General features: G+C 36.3%; 1 protein-coding gene across 2 annotated transcripts in view; it reads right to left on the bottom strand.

The window, feature by feature from the left end:
- MED13L (mediator complex subunit 13L) overlaps positions 1–22,293 on the bottom strand; it is a 308,077-nt gene that overhangs the window by 136,688 nt on the left and 149,096 nt on the right. For both annotated transcript variants that reach the window (XM_045887569.3, XM_064578438.1), the window contains 2 exons: positions 14,506–14,590; positions 1,164–1,247 (listed from right to left, as the gene is read on the bottom strand). In XM_045887569.3, coding sequence (XP_045743525.1) covers positions 1,164–1,247; positions 14,506–14,590 — 169 coding nt within the window. The remainder of the gene's footprint in view (positions 1–1,163; positions 1,248–14,505; positions 14,591–22,293) is intronic.

The raw sequence follows: 22,293 nt of genomic DNA on the forward strand, positions 1-22,293 counted from the left end.
CTCTATATATCTGACAAATAAATAAATAAAATCTTTTAAAAAAAAAACAACAAACTTTTTTTTATAAATCCTAAAGGACTTGAAACGTACTAAAAAAAGGGAAAATATTTTAAAGAAGTTCATGGTGATTTGGCAAAAAAAAAAAAAAAAAAAAATTGTTTAAATGCCAGTCCCTAACTTACCTGATTTGAAAAAGGAAATCCCGATTTTCATAAATTAGGCTTGGTTAATGAGATTCCACAACCATTTCATCAAAGCTTTAAGACATACAAGTTGGGAGAGAAGGCTGCTACTGCTAATTAAATCCCCAGTAGGCACAAGAAAGTTAAGAAAGTAAAGGTTCCAAAAGAGGCAGGAGCTGCCAGCCAAAATTGTGGCAAACTACCTAAAACAATCTAACCTTATGGCTACCATGTAAGGCATCAAGAGCTCTTATCTGCAGCCAGGAGCTGGAATCCTTAGCTTGGGGCAAATTCACACACAGTAAAACAGAATTGAGATTGTGTGCACTCCTCTTCAGAAATGAAATAATCACCCATCAACTTATGACTCCAATTAAGTCTATGCTGTGTTCAGAGGTAAGTAGAGTAAATATTTGGCTTTGAAGGCTCTGGTTTTTGATCCTGGTTTGATTGATCTAAAATTCCATGCTTGTTTAGTATAAAGGACTGCCTTTAAAGCCAAGCATACAATAAATGATGTTTAAAAGTTAAGGATTATTTAGAAAAGTAATTCACAGTCCTGGTTTAAGAATTCTCAAAGAAGTATTCACTGACTTTTAAGGGGCATCAATCAATTCTATAAAAATTATCACCATTTGAATTCAGTTGACTGTTTTTAATGTTATGCCACATAACACTTTAAGAAAGAAAGATAAAAGGGACAATGAAAATAACAAAATAGAATATTTTAATTCCAAATAGTGTGGTAAGAAGGGACTTAGACATGGCTTATTGATAATCTTTCTAGTCCAATTTCCAATATTCCACAAAAATTTAATCATAGAATATTTAATAAAATGTGATCCAGCAATCTATTTTAAGACATCTAAATTACTAAGATTATTAAAAGATAAATAAATAAGCTGCTTCCCCCACCCACCTCTTCCCAAAATACAGTTGTGGTCAAGCAAAAGGAACGAAAACTAAAAGCATAAGACTCACCTTTTGTTGACTGGTTTTTCATCCTTTTCATAGGGTCGGACAAACCACTTCCCAATCCTAACAAAGTTCTTATCCATTAGGCACCTACAATAATTACACCAAGAATTATATTTATAGTTTCAATAACAAAGTCACTGAATCAAATAATCGCAGATGAGATATGCTATTGAAAATAAAAACATCACTAATTAAACTGTCAAAATGTTTTCTTACCACTTTAAATTTTTATATTATAAAATGCTGAAAGAATTTTCTGACTTCGGGTGTAAATTTTTATTACGCATTATTCTTGCACATGGAAAAAATTATGCACAATTGGCGGATATAGTCCTGAATTGTCTTAAACTTCTGAATTACTTCAAATCCAAACACATTTTTGCATTATTTCAATTCTTGAGTCATCAAGAATGTTGGGGATACGGTCAGCATTCCTTAAGAGTACCTCAGAGGTATCTTCCTAGCCACTGATGCTCATTTCACAAGTTGTAATGCTGGCTTTCTGGCTTGGCATGTGATATGCAATGCTTTTGCAGAGACCTCAGAAACAGAAGCACTGCAGAGCCTCTTCTGCTTAGGTATTTTCTTTTATAGGTGTGGTGAAGCACATGGCTACGACTTTGCAGGAAACAAGGAACTGCAGCCATTTCTTCAACGGCGATTATCGGCTTCCCCTGTATCTAAGTTGTGCCTCACTTCTGTTTCCATGCTGTATTATGTACATTGTGTTTCAATGTCAAATTATAGGGTAATCTTTCCGAAGACATGTTAAATGGCAATTGAACTCAACTCATATAATACCAAAAATGCACACAATTCAATTGAAGTGACAACAATATAGACAGCTATGACCAAGTTCACTCGTGTGCAGGCAGACGACAGCTATATCCTAACTGCCATCTGGCCAATTCCGAGATGCCATCATTTGTAAGGAGTATCCCTGATTTTAAAAATATAAAAATGTGGGAAAAAATGTACATTTTGAAGTTGATGAAATAAAGTAATCCCTAACATTATTGAATGAAATGACACATATTTTGTAAGAAAAGCTGTCAGAAAGTTGGATGTAATTCTTCTATCCACCAGTAAAAGAGCTATATAGCAATTCTTTATTCAATATTCAGGCAATTCTGCACCTGGCTTTTGCCTCTGTAATTTCCACACCATCAAGGAGGATGGGGACAATTCAAGCCTTCACCCAACTCACTACAGGTTAGATGGGCTAGTAAATGGCAATGGTTTCTGCTGGCCACAGTGTAACTCCCTGTGGGCAGAGCCAATTTGGCGCACCAATGCACCAAAAAATCACTGGCTTCAACTGCTTTTATTTTGAAAATGAATTTCTACAACAATCCTCCTTGTTCACAATGTAGAAAATCATTTTTAAAGCAACCCAATCTGTTTTCCCGAGATTATAAATTAACTTGCTTTTAGGGTTAAAGACGTGACTCCATTAAAGTTAGAATAGGAAATGTGGAATACCCAGTAAGGTGGAAGTACTCTCAAGAAGCAAAACTGAAAAAGTATCTCCACAGTTATACCCTAGCTCCGAGCCTTAACTGTATTCATCAGGCAGGCAGGCAGGCAGGCAGGATGGATGGATGTAAAGACATCTCCACTGAAAGACTCCAGTGTATGGTAACAGATTCCTTCCTCCAATAATACTACCAATAACTACCAACAGAATCACTACTACCACCACCTACCACATTTGATTACCAGGTGCAATATAGCATTTAATTACTGTAAAATCTATTATGAGATAGATGCTACCTGCCAAATTTTATACATGAAGAAGCTAAGGCACGGTGAGAATGTCACCTACAGAAGGTCACACAACTAACTGACAACAGACTAGGGAGTAAGCCCAGGTATATATCTGATCACAAGGCTAGAACATTTAACTATTACCATATACTGACTCTCATGCTGTCACATTTCTACAATTCTTTCCTCATTTTCGAAGTCCAGATACAGCCTGGAATCGATGAGCCTATTTAATGTTTCTTTATTCTCTAAGAGCTGTTATGAAGTTGAAGGTGTTCTTAAAAATCGATAATGCTTAGCATGAAAGTAATGGGGCATGTAACAGGTACAAAATCACATCAAACACTAAACGTGGTCTTCTACTGCCACACATCCTCACTTAATAAATACCATTTTAAATAAAGTATTCATACTCTCATATATGTCTTGAAGGTCAGAATTCAAAAGAATCATTTATTCAGTAACAGAAAAAACAACATGAATTTACAGTTTACAGACAGAAAAAACAAGGCTTTAGGTAGTATAATATAAAAGAAAAACAGATAAAATATCTCTGACTAAAGAAGTCAAAGTGTAAAGCTTGTTTCAAAACTCTTGCCCTTCTATGAACTAAAAGCCACAAATTCTATTTGTTGATTTCATTCCAGTACAAACAAGGGGTTGAAGATAAAGGAGCAGCACATAGCCAAGACCACTCAAGTACAAAGGCAAAAGGCAAAAAGCTAATGAAAATCCTAAGAGTCTGACTCTCTGCACTAACAAATCTCCTGGAGTTCCCACTACAGATCCTACTTCTTTGTCAGGCAATGTCAAAAAAAGGTTATTATCACTAATACACAAAACAGCCATGGAAACTACTGACCCTTGAACCTGAAACTATCTGGTTCCAAATGATAGTCATAAATGACTTAGTGATTTTCAACTGCTAATCAGTTTCTATGTGATCAGTGATTTCCTACACAATGAAAGAGAAACACGCGAACACAAAATTGCTATGGGTGAAGTATAGCTGACTCTTCAACATTCCAAGGGTTATAGGGGCTCCAACCCCCATGCAGTTGAAAATCTATGTATAACTTTTTGAATCCCCAAAAACTTAAGTACTAATACCCTATTGCTGACCAGAAGCTTTACCAATAGCATAAAGAGATTAATACAGATTTTGTGTTCTGTGTATTATATATACAAAATTATAAGAATAATAAAGCAAGCTAGAGAAACGAAAATATTAAGAAAAGCATAAGGAAGAGGAAATACATTTATAGTACTGTACTATATTTACCCCTCCCCCCCAAAAATACAGGTGTAGGTGGACCTGTAGAGTTCAAACCATGTTGTTCAAGGGTCAACTGCAGTATTTTTACTCAGTTTTATAAGTACTGGATTTGCAACTGATTTATCTCTGCATGAGGAACCATTCTCAAATGTCATGTTCAGCAGTGACAGAGCAGAGAGTTAGCAAAGTTACCAAGTACCTCAGAGAAGGTTGGGACAAAATTAGTGAAGTCACTCAGCACTGTGGCCCTGACCCCCAACCCAACAGAGAATTAGTTTCTCAGTTAAATGTAAAGATGGGTAAGTATGAGGATGAAGTTTCTTTTCACTCAAGAAACAGGAGAATTCAGCAACTATCACTATCAATTTTTACACTCTTCAATCTCCCTAGTTTCAACTATACCTGATGCAAAATACAAACTTCACTCAATTTCTCTTTCTCTCTCACATACACACAAACACAGAGAGAGAGACAGAGAGAGTGAGAGAGACATGGATGTTCCAAGACTAATACAGCAAGTATTTCCATCTGATGTTTTGTACTTTAGGTTATGGGAGGAAATAAGAGAGGAGGGGTGTGTCTTTGCTGAGGAAGACACTTCTACCACCTGACTGACACCTGGGACTATGTTGGCTCAAGAGCAGACTTATACTGAAGGACTAAGCCCTTGGTTCTCAATCATTTTGCGGTCATGATTCTACAGTATAAGTAAATCTAATGGAAGTTATTATAGACTCCTCTCTCTCAAATAAATAAAATCTTAATAATAATAATATTTTTTTAAAAAATGGGGCACTTTGGTGGCTGAATCGGTTAAGTGGCTGCCTTCGGCTTGGGTCATGATCCCAGGGTCCTGGAATGGAACCATGCATCCAGCTCCCAGCTCAGTGGAGAGCCTGCCCCTCCCCGTTTGTGGGCATGCGTGCGCACTCTCTAATAAATACATAAAATTTTAAAAAGTTAGTATAGACTCTTGCTCCTGAAAAATTCATGGAAGAGCAAAACACTGCATATAATTCCCCAGGGTTGGTGAACGCTGTGAAGCAGATCCTAGAGTGAGAACTTCCATATAAAACACTACCACTGATCACTACAAACCCTGCTTTGGCCTGGAATCCCTCTCATCCCACTCTATCCTGTCTTCCTCTAATTTAATTCTATTCATCTTTCTTGTCCCAGATCAGCCAGCACAGCACTCTAACATCGACAAATCAGCACTTTTATCAACAAGTTGTAATGATTCATTTCTATGGCTCTTTTTTCCCCATGAAACTATGAGAAATCTGGGGGCAGACATAGTACCTATCTTATTTACTGGCAATATTCAACAAACATTTAAATGCCTGTTATGTAATATGCTTTACCGCTCTATACTAGTAGGTGCTCAATAAATATCTGAGAAATGAATGCTATACACTAAGGAGTGTTTTCCTATTCACAACATAACAGTGTTATTCTTCGTGTTTGCGACCATTAATCATGGGCAGCCTCATACTATTATTTGAATTTTCTTGTGTGTATATGTTCCCAGCTAGTGAATAATGTTGGGAGGAAAAATAAAATCTACGTATTTCACTTTTTTTATAGCCCATCAGCTCTCACTCCACACTAAAATTATAGTAGATACTCAACATGAAGGGAATCACATAGATGCTTAAAAAAAAAAAAAATAGACAGGAAGACTAGCACAACTGTCCATATACTTTAATTATACTTGAAGAACAGAATTAAATCTTTTTGAGAGACAATTCTAAAGTATAAAAACTAAAGAACGTCAGAAATATAATTTCTCCTTTTTATAATCTATAAACTTTTATTATTTTTAAGGGACAAAATTTATAGTTAACTTGACAAATATAACCTATCAGACACTCCATCTACCAAAAATTGCTTCAAATCAACATCATAAATAGCACCAAGAATGTCAGTTAACCCTAGTTGTTCACTCAGTAACCCCAGTCATTACTGAGATTTCCAAAATTACTTTACTATTAAGGTATGACATAATTTAGTAGTGTAGTATAATAGTATCTTGCAAGGTCACAATGTGATTCCAGATTTATAAAATGTTCTTTAAGCAATAATTCTAGGAAAGTATTTCCCTTTAGAAAATAATCCCCAGCCCCCTACTATCTCCCAAAAATCACTATTTCAAGAAGAAAACAGCTGCTGAAATATAAAAATGAAATCGGGTTGTGTGTTTGTATGTGCACACACGCACGCACGTTTCTGGGTCATGCCGTATGACTCTAAATAATTAATTACAAGACCTTGACTCCAAAGTTGGCAAACCCCAATCAGTAATCCCAAATCCATGGCAGACCTGGTGTAAAATTACAAGTGCCGCAGCCACAGCCTAGCTCAGCAAACTATTTCCCAAGTGGGACCACTGGGACGTTTAGAAGGGAGCGCTCTAGGTCCTTCTGTGCACCTCAAATTATGCAGGTGTGACAGTTTTCAAAGATTAAAAAGTCCAAGGACAGCGTTTCTCTACCACACCCTGAATCAAAGTACACTTCAGTAGTGTTATCTGGTTATGGAGCTGCTCAGATAGACTAAATTTCATATAATTTCATAACAGAAATTCCTCACCAGCATCAAAGCCTCTACCTTACCACTCCAATCTATATCAAATACACATGCATAAAAGTACCCTTCCTAAAAACTAATCTCCTTCCTAGAAATTGCTCCCAATTCCCAACCAAATAAAAGAAAGCCCTATAATTTAAAAGCTGAAGAAATCTTTTTCAACTGATCCCTTCTATCTTCATTACTTTGGGTTCCTACTGTGCCCTAGTGGATGCTGTCACCTCTGGCCAAGCAAACCCTATCATTTCCATCCTTTCCAAAATCTCTGTAAGGTTAGGCATTTTTGTAGGCCTAGCCTCACCTGAAAACATCCATTCTAATGCTATTCCAAAGAACCTCTCCTCTAATTTCAAACTTTTAGTTTGAATCAATCCCATTGTGCAGCCACAAAATTTTTTTTAAAGTCTTAATTCTTTCTCTGTCCTAAAAATATTAAATAGATAAATTAATTGGTCTTAGGGTGAACATGTTTCTTTCTAGATATTTACAAGTAGATACATGCTTTTATTCACCTGTGTCTGTAATATTTATAGTGATTCTTCCTTTAAAAGAATATGCCCCTTAGATCTAAAATCTCATTTTCCTACTTCCTTTAGAGAACTGCACACTACCACAACTCAATAAAATGGGAATTTATTGATTACTCATTTCCTGCTGTTATCACATTATACCCAAGGATTCCCAATGTTGCAAAATTCAATCACCATTTCTTCAACTAGGCCTGTTCCTACCACCATGTTCTAGTGAATATATTTATTATTTTGAAATTCTTGAGCCAGCACCTCCAAGGACAGTGCTCATTTGCCCTCTGATGATCACCTCTATTAAACCACAACACCACAGGACATTGAAAGCGAGTAATATACAAATATAATGTTACTGCTATCATAATTATAATTCCAATTTTCTCCATGTTATTTTTACTGTACTTTTCCAAATGAATATCTTCCCTCTAAACACCAACTCCTGGCAAACCAAGAAGCTCTGGGCCAAAGGCAATTTTACAGCTGTGTTATAAACTACCATGGGGTGACTATGCTGGCAATCCATTAGGAAAGCAGCACCAGTGGACTACTCTGAAGGGCCATTATGTTTTACAAATGTCCAATACTCACAGATTAAAGTCTCCCTAAATAAGTATGGACAGGATAGAGCATAACAGCTTCAAAACACCCATGTAATCTTCTATTGTGTGCAAAGCAGTGATTTGCACTTTAGAGGGAAAAAAAAACCAAAAAAAAACCTTTCCATCAAAATCAGCTTATGTGTTTTATTCTAAAAACTTAAGACAATTAAAATTAAGGGGCGCCTGGGTGGCTCAGTCAGTTAAGCGTCTGCCTTCGGCTCAGGTCATGATCCCAGGGTCCTGGGATGGAGCCCCACATCGGGCTCCCTGCTCAGCGGGGAGCCTGCTTCTCCCTCTTCCTCTGCCTCTCCCCCTGCTTGTGTTCCTGCTCTTGCTATCTCTCTGTCAAATTAATAAATAAAATCCTTAAAAAAAAAAGACAAAATTAAAATATACTAACCACATTTAATTTGACAGCATTATGCCAGACACTTTTAAGCATTTCTACAAAGCTATATGAAAGCAAGATCTTCCTAAGTCCCATGTGTGATGCGAATCACTGAGGCAGCACTAAAACTCTGGGTGATATGAACTGCACACATTTCCGGGCTTTTTTTACAGCTCTCCAACCCAATGATTTATTTCATTGAGATAAGAATTAGGTGAGAAGGATACAGTATACTATGAAAATTAAACCAATTATTATAAAATGGGAGTAACAGCCACTAAACCTGCAATATTAAAAATGCCAAATGAAGAAAATAGTGGAAGAGATCGCAGGTTTTAGTTTTCCATAATCTCTTCACAGCCTAGGTGTGAAGCAGCCTAAACTTGAGACATGAAGTGTAACTTTAAGAAGTTCATTGTCAATACATAACAAAATCCCACTAAATTGCAAAGACTGATGAAAACAATATGAACTAGAACATTATCAGAAAACAATAAGAAAATCAGCAGTCTATATAAGTAAAAACAAAATTAATGGTATTTTATCATTCCAAGTATTCTGCCAAAAAAGGATAATCGGTCCTTAGGAAAATAATAAGCACACTTACTTGTCTCAGAAGAGGAAAAAATATGCATGACTGCATCATCTAAACCTGTAAAACTTAAAAGACCCAAACACTCTCAGATACTCAAATTCTGACTAAAAAAGTGAAGAATATACCAAAAGAAGCCAATAAGGCTCAAAGTTTTTTGTTTTAGAAACATATCTGTATTCTAGTAATATAACCGACACCAGTTTGGAGGATAGAGTATGAAAAGGGAGAAGACCTCAATCAAGAGGTATGATAGATTGTATATTGTTCCCAAATATGCTCTATCCCTCCCTGTCCCATTAACATCAAGTGTGGCCATGTGACTTGGGTACATCCTACAGATAGACAATACTTTCTCATCCATTTAACTTTAAGCTTGGTGGCAAATATCTCAGCCAATGAAATGTGAGCAGAAATGACATACACCACTCCTAAACAGAGGCTTCAATGAGCTACTATGCATTTGGCCATTACTCTTTGCTCTCTATCAGGAGCCCAGCAAGTCTTTGAAAGGGCTGCTCCATCAGCATGATTCCTGCCTGGAGGCAAGAGGATATGAGGCGTGCTACCACTAAATGACTCACAGTGGGCAAGCAGTAGGAGCAAGAAAAAACTTCAATTGTTGTAAGACAGTAAGATCTTTCAGGTCTTCTGTTACTGCAGCATAACTGAGCCTAACCTGACTGTAGAAGAGGCCACTGCAAAACTTCATCAAACACTTATGACATCTTAAAGTAGGCCAGTGGCAGTCAAAATGAAGAGAATGGGACTGACCAGAGGGATATCTGGGGGGTGGATGGGTGGGGGTTGTCCAACATTATAAGAACTATAAACCAAAGAAACACAAAACTCAGGGTACCAAGCTATTAAACAGACCATCACAAGGAAGTAGGATTAGATGAATTATATATGAACCCCAAAGAATAGGATTAAGATTTTTTTTTTTAATGTATTCATTCGAGACACAGAGATAGAGAGAGAGAGAATATGAGCAGGGGGAGAAGCAGAGGGAGGGGGAGAAGCAGAGAGAGGGGGAGAAGCAGGCCCCCCGCTGAGCAGGGAGCCCAATGTGGGGCTCGATCCCAGGACCCTGGGACCATGACCCGAGCCGAAGGAAGACACCCAACCATCTGAGCCACCCAGGCGCCCCTAGGATTAAGATTTTTTAAAACAATTACAGGAAACAGATTTCTGCTCAGCATAAGAGACTTTCAAACAATGAACTTTCTAACATCTAACTAAAGGAATGTTCTAACATATCTCTGAAAATGAAAAGAACTCCTTTACAAAGCTGTGCTCACACAACCAGACGTTTTCAAGGAAAGGATGGATGACCATATACAAAGGATATTATAGAACGGGATTGCAGAATTATCTGGGTAAACAGGCTAATTGACTTAATGTTGTGTCCAATTCTGAAAATAGTATTACTGATAATTCTATTCGCTATATTAACAGCAGTTAGCCATTTATGAGCTCTTATAATGAGAAAGGTACTGTGCTGAGCCAAACAATCCTTCACCATTTTATAGGTAAAGAACAAGGGCTCTACAAGCTTAAGTCACTTGCCCAAGTCATATATTAAAATTCAGCTGGCAGAGTAGAGTTGTAAAATATCTTCCATCTCTGAAAGCAATGAAGAAATGGACTTGTAGCAATGTGTGGTCCGTAAAGATATGTAATATTACAGCCAGATATATTAGCTTCTAACTGACACCTTGAAGGAAAATGCTCTTGGGTAAGCACCAGTGAGGTTTTTGGTTTTCTTAATGAACAGATGACACTGGCTAGACATATACAGTGCAGTGTATGCAAATACTGGAGAGCTATAGGAGGCATACGTAAATGAAAGATAAAATGTTTGAAGTTAAGTGTCTGCCTTAGCATTTAAAATATTCTACACACATCAATATAGTATTACCTCAGCACCAATCAATAGCAATAAAAATGAAATTATTCTGTGTGAAGTTTACAATGTTATCTTAATTTCTATAGCGAAATTATTTTTAATAAACCACTGCAGTAACTCATCATTCTGTATACACTAGCAACTGCTGCCTTGTGGGGAAAAAAAAATCAATTTATATGACTCCTACTTAGCTGTGAGAGCCTCTCAAGGTGGTTAATGGAATTCCCTTTTAATTAAGCAAATCCGTATGCTTAAAAATACAAAAAGCAGAAATAATAAATCACTAGTATAAGCTTTGTTAATATGCAAACTAGGAAAACAATAGTTTGGGAAGCACAAACACCGTGCAGGTGATACATTCCTTGATGATCTGCTACAATAACCTCAATTCTGGCTTTCATGCTAGAACCTCAAAACACCCTCAATGGGAAAACCAGTCGATCTTTCTGAATAGAAATGGAAAGGTGTGACAGAAAATTGCCACGTCAGAAATAAGATAGTAAACTGTATTTCAATAAATTTAGGTTGGTTTACAGCAAATGGTCTAAGCTAGGGGCAAACAAAAGGGCAAGCATATGTTAGCCAACCCAGTTTCTGGTGACAATGAATAAAGAGAGCTATAAACAACCGCTGAAAATTATTCTTCACCTCATGAGCAGGATAATTTTCAATCATACAACACAGCTACTTAAAGTTTGGTGAAAAGAGAATATTATTTTGAAAGACAAAGGAATTATTACAATTTTTCAAAAAAAATCTCAACTTGTCCATTCTAACTATAGTAAGGGAGCAAAATAGCTTGATTATTATTTTCTAAAAGAAATACAATTTCAAAATAAAGTCTTATAAGAGGATTCAAATCAAAGTATGCAAAATAATAAATTTATGGGTAAAGGAATTAACAATTCTTGAACAGTAACAATAGGTCGAGTATTATGCAGCACCTATCATATACATTACCTAACAAAAACTCAAGGTGCACAGTATAGTGTACTTAACTTAAAGGTGTTTACTAAAGCTTAGTGAGGTTAGGGTAAGGGTCCAAGTAACAGACTGTGAAATCAAACCAAGGTCTAACCCAAAGTTCTTTAGAACTATCCGAAGCTTTATTACATGACATATTGCCTATGTCACAATTAACTTTCTTATCAAATAATAACTTAACCTGAACTTCAGGGCTTTAAAGATTTTGTTTGTTCGTTTGTTTAATTGAGAGAGAGCGCACGCGCACGTATGTGCGCTCCCATGAGCAGGGGAAGAAGCAGACTGCCTCCTGAGCAGGGAGCCGGACATGGGGCTCAATCCCAGGACCCTGGGATCACGACCTGAGCCAAAGATGCTCAACCAACTGAGCCACCCCGGCACCCCTGAACTTCAGTTTTTATCACAAATTTGGAATTCATGAGCAAAGAATAAATGAATTATCTGCATTTTTCTTCTCTCCCAGTTTTTCTGTTCTTCTAATTTTCTCCCATTTAAAACACAAAAGACTGAAAAGAATACAGTTTAACCACAAATTAATATTTTTTCTGAAAAAAATTAATGATACAAAAAACACAGTGAGCTATTTTTTAAAATATGTGTTTTATTCCACATACATTACAAATTTTCATTAAAAAGACTGTTTAGGGGTGCCTGGCTGGCTCAGTCGGTTAAACGTCTGCTTGCCTTCAACTCAGGCCATGATCCCAGGATCCTGGGATTGAGCCCCGCATCGGGCTACCTGCTCAGCGGAGAGCCTGCTTCTCCCTCTCCCTCTGCTGTTCCCCCTGCTTGTGTGCTCTTTCCCTCCCTCTCTCTCTGTCAAATAAATAAAATCTTTAAAAAAAAAAAAAAAAAAAAGACTGTTTAAAAGTGCATTAATTATTATACAGATAATAAGAGCTTTGTTATGGCATTGGATTATAGAAACAGTCAAGTTTCCACATTTTCCTGAAGGGACTTTGTGTGTACTTTTGTTTTGTTTTGCAGTGGGAGGGAGAATTATCAAATATTTGAATTATTTAAGAGTACTCAACTCTCAAAATCAATGCTTCTAAAATATACTGCCTTAGTAACAGATGGGTGGCCTCTAGGTCCACTCCAAAGCACAGAGGTGGGAACTGGAGTTCAGAATGAAAAAGATAAATTTGGTAGGAAAGGTCTTTCTGAGTGAATTAAATGGTGACAACTTATCAACTGCAGCTTAGGTCCCCTAAGCACTGACACTGTAGTGACATCATAACTAACAGCTTGGATAAAAACTGAACAGTACCAGAATGTTCTTTCAGCTTGATCACCTGAAAGTACCAAATAAAGACTCAAAAATAGAAGTGAAAAAAGTTTTTCCCACAGAAGTTCTTAATTAACCCATTCTTTCTCATCTGTTTTTCCCCTTAAAACACTATCCGAGCCAGGAATACACTGTTATGCCATAAAGTAAGGGGGGACTAGAACAATAATGACAGGTCAAAAGGCCATACAAGCCATCACGAAGGGGTTTTCCCTGGCCAAATCTGGAAGAATTTATGCATCAAAATAAATGATGGTAGTAATGAATTATAATTCATTGAATAAAACAGAAATCCATTTCTCCAAACTTATATAGCTAAAAAGATTAAGGGAGATTAAAAACATACATATATGTGTACGTACGAGAAAATGAAAAACTCTTCCTTACAAAAAGAATGTCAAACAACGAAAGGAGAAAGAATGGTGACATTTGAAAATTAACATTACAGCCGTAACTCTACTGATTTAGACAATAGAAAATAAAACACATGAGTCAAAATGTGATAATAGGATAATTACACAATCTATTTTGTATCTGGCCACAAATTACTTAATAATTACAAAGACAGAATTAACAAAGGTCACAGTTAACAAGTACTTATTAATTTACAGTGTAGAAATCTGACAGACCACCACCTCAAACAAGTGATCAACAATGTTAATATCAATGACACAGAAATCACAAGCCTCCTGCTTTGATATACTGAGAAGGATACAACATCACTTCTATGGTATTACTACAAAATGCACAACCTAAATCTAGTCATAAGGAAACTGTCTCAAACTGAGAGACATTATATAAAACATATGGCCGGAACTCATTCAAAACGTCAATGTCAAGAAAGAAAAAGAAAGGCTAAGGAATACTTCTAGACTTAAAAGAGACACGAAAACTAAAATGTATGATTATGGACTGGATCTTGGGGGAAAAGGGTTTAAGATATCAAGGATATAACTGGGACAATGATGACATCTGAGCTTAACTACAGATTAGATAATGGCATTTTATCAATGTTAGATTTCCTAATTTTCATAATTATACAGTGCTTACATGAGAGGCTACCCTTGTCCTTAGGAAATGTTCACCTAAACACTTAGGGGTTAAAGAAAGAACAATCTCAAGTGTGCAAAGGACTCTTGAGTGGCTCAGGAAATAACTTTTAAATACACGTTAGTAGTAAAAGGGCAAGCAATCACACAAACTACAAAGCAAACTGGGCAAAAGAAAAACTACTGGCGAATCTGAGTAAAAGGATATATGAAGATCTTTGTGCTATTCCTGAAACTTCCCTAAGGTTGAAATTATATCAATATAAAAGGAATGAGATTTGTATGCCAAAGAATTTTGAGAATTACAGGAAAACCTGGGAATATCCAGCATTACACTGAGTGTCTCAAAACAACCGTGATGCCGTTCCTTCTCTTACCTTTCTAATAGATTGTGGATCGCTTTGAAGAGCAGTGTCCGACATTCATAGGAAAGGCCATTTTCCCAGAGTCCTTCCTCCACAACTGAAAAGAGTAAAACAAAACAAAACAAAACAAAAATGAACCAGTAAGAAAGGCGTCCAAATAAAAATTAACTTTCAAAACATTTTTCTAAAGGAAAGTTGATGAATTCATTGAAATGAATTATCTCACGCTGACACTGGAGAAAGGAAGTTAAATACTTGCCCAAAGTCATAAAATACCCATGTAAATAACATGTTTCAATTTTAAAGTCTTCAGAATATATAAGCATGGTACAACCTCTCTCCGATAAAAGTCCTTCCAACCTGGTTCTTCAAAATTTGAAATCATTTGAAATTCTCAAATTAATCTTTCTACTGAAAAGTGCCACAAAGACAAATTTTGTTAAAATTCTATTTAAAGATAACAAAATGTCACAAACTGATGCTAAGGTTAGCATCTGTATTTTTAGAGGATAAACTAAAAGGAGAAAATATTCAAAAATGTCAGTTATTCAAATTTCCTTAAATGTTCTAAAGGCAGTATCTCAACAGGATTTTAAGGACATGATTTTAGGGGAAATGCCAGGAAATTAAATCTTAATATAAAATCAAATTTATTTCCTAAACTCATAATTTCATTAATGTTTGACATTTTGGGAAATACTGTATTTGCCTTGGAAATACAACATAACACTGAGCCACAAGTAACTCTAACACCAAGAAAATCCAACAGACTAATAATGAATGCCCCATGCATTCCTAACATTCTTTTCATATATAAAAAGATATAAAACACCCTAGAGAAGACAGCTAATTTCCTTTTAAATTATATTAGTTCAGTTCAAGATAGCAAAAAATTGGAAGAATGGCAAGGACATTTGCAGAATATTTTCTTTCCCTTTTACTTGTTATCTTGACAAAAGCACTCACCAGAGAAAATTTTGACAGAATTAAAACACATGTTAAATCCACAATGCATTTGTAATAGTTTTACTACACCAATAGACATCTCAAAATGCATCTCCATATTCTGCAAACACACAGAATTAGAAAAAGTGTATTTACATTCATGGGTTTTACCTATAGGACTTTTTTTTAAATGATAAAACTGGATAATTTTATTCTTGATATGTCAGATAGGTTTTTTATTTTCCTACGTGACTTAACCATGATTTACCAAATTTTCCCCAAAGCAACCTCTGTCAGAAACATTTTATTATTTATCACTAAAGAAATGGAAATAAAGTACAGCAAATAAACAAACACTCCTGCTAGCAACAGACTGCCTCTGTTCAAGACCAAAAGTTTCCTACAATCCTCTGAAGGTGTCATGAATCTGTGTTCTCACACATTTATCTTCTAGACAGAGCTTTACCTGGGTGAGAAAGAGAGCTAACATTTCAATAAAATGAACACCCCATATTAATTTGCTTTTCCTTCCTAATGTGTCTCACTGACTCTAAGACACCATCACTTTTAAGAAGCACGATTTTTTTATACATCACTGAAGGCGAAGGGGTAGAAGTAAGCTGCCATTTAAACTATAACATGGCTTGGGGCGCCTGGGTGGCTCAGTTGGTTAAGCGACTGCCTTCGGCTCAGGTCATGATCCTGGAGTCCCGGGATCGAGTCCCACATCGGGCTCCCTGCTTAGCAGGGAGTCTGCTTCTCCCTCTGACCCTCACCCCTCTCATTCTCTCTCTCTGTCATTCTCTCTCTCTCAAAAATAAAAAATAAATAAATAAATAAAAATAAACTATAACATGGCTCTTATAATTTAGAATTTTTAATCTGCAATTATTTAAAGAGCTCTTTTATATTTACTGACATGTTTTTCTTTTTTTAAGATTTATTTTAGAGTGCGTGCATGCGTGTGCGCATGCGCGCGAGAATGTCGAGGAGAGGGGCAGAGAGGGAGGGAAAGAAAAGCAGAAAAGCAGACTTCCTGCTGAGCACAGGGCCCAATGCTGAGCTGGATCCCATGATCCTGAAATCATGACCTGAGCCAAAGCCAGGAGTGGGAGGCTTAACCGAATAAGCCACCCAGGCGCCCTACTGACATGTTTTTCAAATATCATTACTGTACATACATAAAACAGATAATAAAAGCCCCCCCCCCTACAAAAAGTTTAAAAATTCCAGGGGTGCCTGGGTGGTTCAGTTGTTAAATGTCTGCCTTTGGCTCAGGTCATGATCCCGGGGTCCTGGGATCAAGCCCCACATCAGGATCCCTCCTCAGCGGGAAGCCTGCTTCTCCCTCTCCCACTCACCCCGCTTGTGTTCCCTCTCTAGCTGTGTCTGTCTGTCAAATCAATAAATAAGATCTTAAAAAAAAAAAAAAAGTCAATTCTTCTAAAACGAATCTATAGAGTCAACTCAATTACAATCAAAAATCTCTGCAGGGGCGCCTGGGTGGCTAAGTTGGTTGAGCGACTGCCTTCGGCTCAGGTCATGATCCTGGAGTCCCTGGATCGAGTCCCGCATCGGGCTCCCTGCTCGGCGAGGAGCCCGCTTCTCCCTCTGGCCCTCCCCACTCTCATGTACTCTCTCTCATTCTCGCTCTCTCAAATAAATAAATAAATCTTTAAAAAAAAAAATCTCTGCAGGATTTTCTATAGAAAGAGAAAAATTGCATTTATATGACAAAGCAAAGGAACTAGAATACCCAAAATAATGTGGTAAAAGAAAAATATAGCTAGGACATTTATACCACCTGATTTCCAGCTTTACTACAGAACTAGAATTGACAAGATAGTGTGGTATTAGAAATAGGATAGATACACAGATCAACAACAGAATAGAGAGTCCACAAATAGACCCAAAACATATGGTCAATCGACTTCCAAAAAAGGTGCAAAGGTAATTCAGTGGAAAAAGAACAGTCTTTTCAACAAAGGGTGCTGAAATAAATGAATATCCCCATGCAAAAAAAAAATGAGCTTCAAATCATAGATCCCACCACATAGAAAAATAAACCCCAAAACGCAAAACCTAAAACTCCAAAATTTCAAAAACATAAGAGAAACTTTATATAAGCTTAGGTTAGCAAAAATTTCTTAGATATGACACCAAGAGCATGATCCATAATGAAAAACTGTTCAATAGGGCTTCATCAAAATGAAGAACTCTGCTCTTCAAAAAAAACACGGAAAAGTTATGTTCAGCTACAGAGAAGACAAGCCACAGATGAGGGATAAGCAGTTACAAATCACATGTCTGACAAGAGCTTGTAGTTACAATATGATACTCTTCTTTAAAAATCTCAAAACTCAACCCCAAGGGAAAAAAACCATTTTAGATAATGGCCAATAGATTTGAACAAACCCTTCACCAAAGAAGATACATAAACAGCAAATAAAAACATGAAGAGATGCTCAAAACATCAGCAGTCATTAAGGAGATGCAAATTAAAATCACAGTATCATCCATTAGAATGGCTTAAAAGAAAAACTGAAAATACTAAGTGCTAGTGAGCATATAGAGTAAATGTAATGGTCATGTACTGCTGATAGGAATGCAAAAATAGTACAGCCACTTTGGAAAAGCTGACTTTGGCAATTTTTTCTGAAGTTAAACATACACTTGTCATGCAGCCCAGCAATATCCATCGTGTGTGTGTGTGTGTGTGTGTGTGTTCAAGTAGAATAAGAACTTGTGTCCACATGAAAAACTGTAGCAAATATTTATAGCTGGTTTGTTGCTGTTGTTGTTTTTCCAAAAATGTCAGGAACTGGAAACCACCCAAAAGTCCCTCAACTGGGGAAAGAACAAACAGCAGACAATCCATACACTGGGATACTATTCAGAAATAAAAGGCGCCTGGGTAGCTCCCTCAGTTAAGTGGCCGGCTTTTGATTTCAGCTCAGGTCATGATGTCAGGGTCTTGGGATCAGTCCTGCATAGGGCTCTGTGCTCGGCAGGGAGTCTGCTTGAAGATTCTCTCTCTACCTCTCTCCCTCTGTCCCTACCCTGGCTCACATGCCCATGAGCACTTTCTCTCTCTCTCAAATAAATAAATCTAAGAGAGAGAGAGAGAGAGAGAGAGAAACAGAAAAAAAGAGAGAGAAAGTAATTAATTAAACTGATACACTCAAAACATGGATGAATGTCATGCTAAGTGAAAAAAGCCATCATACTCAAAAAGCCACAATGCTTTATGATTCATTCATATGGCATGCTCGCAAAGGCAAATTTAAGGTAATGTAAACTGTTCAGTGGATTCCCATTCCCATCCCTGGAATGGGAGTGGTTGATAACTAAGGGACATGGGAAATTTGGGGGATCATGGAACTATTCTACATCTTGATTGTGGTAGTGGTTACACATAACTGTGTGCATTTGGCAAAACCTACAGAACTACAGGCTAAAAACGGTAAAACTTAACAATCTCTTACTGCTCTACATAAACTCATTTTACTATTAGACACAGCTTCTGAACCTATGCCATTATAAATATACTTACATTGATTTTTTTTGTATTTTTAGTGTTGAAAATGAGAAGAGGATATGAATCAGAAGGACTCCTATGTACTCCTATGTACACTGAACATGATTGTTTTTATCCAAATGATATGGTTTATTTGGTTAACCTTCCTTTACAAATCATTAAAAGCAAAAAAAGTTTCGCCCACAAGAGACTACAGACTAAAGTGGTCCACCCTTACAATACACTACAAACTGTATTAAGTACTTTGTATTAAATACTGCAAATACAAAGAGAACAAGAATTTCTCTAAAACATTTCTCAAAAAATTTTTAAATACTGAAAGTTTGAAAATTACCTTTATATTAATATCACTTTTATATGTTAATTCCCATATCTTCCTTTATATTATATGAATTTATATAAAGTTTAGGCACCAATTTAATAGAATACTGGGAAGAAAGTAGTAACACAAAGTAAAACAAATCAGACTACATTAAGCTCTTGTTAAGTATACTAAAGCTTAAGAAACAGAGAATTATAAATTATCCTATACGCTAACCAGTAAAATTTAAAATATAAGTCAGCAGAGGTAATGTACAAGTAAGGGCACAGTATTTGGACTTCAAACGAACACCTCAATGTCATCTTACATACTAAAGATTCAAGAGCAGTCAATAACTTATTGAAGTCAACAAGTGTAATCAAGGATAACCCCTCTACTAAATAATATCCATTAGGCCATGCATTTAAGGATAATGCATTATTTTGCTATGCTTTTAAACTTTCTGTTTTTATATAGCAAGCATACTATGGAAAGGAACAAAAGTCAGACCAAACTTTCTTATCTACTTCATGTGCAAAATTTCCAGAAATACAAGAGCAGTGGATGTTTCAATGAATCTCTAAAATGTAAGTTAAATCTAGAACAGCATTTTTGGAATCTAATAGATATTTGGCCAACACACACTGGCCCACAGTTCTTGGCTATGTTATGCCTCAAGCACCAGGCTAGAAATTAGGAATGCTCTCAAAAAGCTAATAGAGATTTTGAAAATCACTGTAAGGCAACAATAACTTCAAATCCTTTGCAGTATAGTTATCAAACATTTAAAAAAAAATTTAAAAGTCTTTTATTTTAAAATAACAGTAAGATAAAATAACTTATAGTCAAGGCTGATTTTCTACCTAGGAAACTATCTTTCTCAGTTTCTGAGGCTTTATACTATGTGCCAAGCTTTGAATCGAGCACTACCTATAAATGGGGGATAGGGAGAACGTTTTCACCACAATGCCATGATACAGAGTAAAGGACATGTGGCATTCACTTAAGCCACCCAGTATCTGACTTCTTCCTATCACTGGGAATTGCCTATTTCATAAGTTCTCCTCGGTGTCAAATATGGTGACCCCTAACAGGAGCTGAAACAGATGCTCTCTGCCATCCTCTCCTGCAAAAGGGACAAGGACATATATGCTAAAGTCCACTAGGTGCTCCTGCACCACACCTTTGATTCTGGATCTAGTGACACAGAAGAGAGCAGACACAGAGATTTCGGACACCACTAGAAAGAGAAGCTGTAAGATCAAGTTTCTGGTGCTTAAGCAGCAGAGGTACCGCGGCATCTAGTGCTCAGTGCTGACAGCACTCGTATTCTCATCAGCCCAATTCTGTAGCACCAATCCTAAGACTGACAAATAGTTCTGCGAACACTCAATATTCTTTTAATCAACTCCTTTTTTTAGTTTGCAACTAAGAATTCTGACCAATACAGTTTATTCTAATCTCCACTTTATAAGTAAGAAAACTAAGGCTGACAGATCTTAAACTTGCCCAAGGTCATACAACTAATAAATCCAAGAATCTAGAGTCATATATAGCTATATTCAGAAGCTAACAGGATCAAATGTATTTTATGTCTACTTTTTATAAACAGTAAATATACAAATTATCCCATTAATTAAACTCCACAAGGGGAAGCATTTTCATAGCTGCAGTGATATCTGTAAACATGTGTTGAGTTGTGACCTAATATTGTATGTGCAGATACCTTTCAAATTTCATTGGATTTAGCTTCAATCTAAAATCTCCTTATATCCAGTTAAGAGGATTAGTGGCAAAGCTGAGATTCAAGTCCCAGTTTTCTGACTCTAACACCCATGCTCCTTCCACTATACCACACTTCTCCATAGGGTTAGCGTTACATTAACCCATCCCATCTGCCTCTTTCATTCTTAATGCTAGCTACAAAGGCAACCTTCAACACTGAAGTCAAATTTCCCTTTGGATCCACAGTTTGCACCTTAAATTAATGTTTTCTAAATAGCTGCAAGTAATTTTTTCAAAGGTAAAACAAAATTGAAATTGCTTCTGTAATCTGTTTATACAATTCCATGATAAAATGAGAGAAAATCACATTTTAGCTTTTTTAAACTATTTTTTTCTGAAACACCTTCCTCCCAAAGTGAAATTTAAACTAACATTCCATTTGCTTGATACTTAGATTCGTCTGAAAGTAAGGAGGGTGTGGGGAAGAGCCATGGACCAGGTACTAGTTAGTCTAAATTAAGTTTCTGTAAATGAAGGGAGATGCATTCAATATTTAATTCTCTATCTCCCTTCTAAGGTGGACTGAGAAGAAAAGCAACCACCAAGAAATCTGTAAGAAAGCCTGCAGGTGGCTGGAACACATCTTCATGAAACCTACAGTCTCCCCAGGGTATACTGTCTCCATCTTTAAAATTAAGAAAAGCCTTTCTAATTCTTCTGATCTTTCCAGTTTACATTTAAACACTTATTAATTCTTTAAGAATATAAAGTAGCAATAAGACTATCTCTATAGACGACTATTTATAAATCTACTTAGATGTAATGGAAGAATTTTTCTAAAAGTTTGTTAGTCTCTGAAAAGAAAGCACCAAAAGACCTAAAATGTGTATACAATAAATGAGTGGCAAGATTCAACCAAAACAAAGAATTCCTGAATTAAAACATTCTCCTGTTGTTATGTGGTCTATTACAACCAAGCTAAAACAGAAAAATAAAACTTAAGTAGTACCACAGCTGCCTATTTACAAAGAAAAACTATTTGGCACTAAGTTATCTCACTTAAGTTGTAAAAGCTGTAATCAGAATTTGTTTAAATTGCTGTTATTCAACATTTTTTAATATAGTAATCCTCATAATCAAATATTTAAACTGCAAAAGTACTATATAAATGTTTTTTTTTTTTTGAGCAGGAGACAGTGTTTTAGGAAGGAAAATTTAAACAGTAGTAATTACTACTCAGTGCCCAAATAATTTTTCAAAATCCTCACAAATTGTAATATAACTTCTTTCA

Source organism: Mirounga angustirostris, unplaced genomic scaffold (genome assembly GCF_029215605.1).
Source record: "Mirounga angustirostris isolate CCGP_5_RB_7025 unplaced genomic scaffold, mMirAng1.0.hap1 SCAF_14, whole genome shotgun sequence".
Lineage (NCBI taxonomy): Eukaryota > Metazoa > Chordata > Mammalia > Carnivora > Phocidae > Mirounga > Mirounga angustirostris.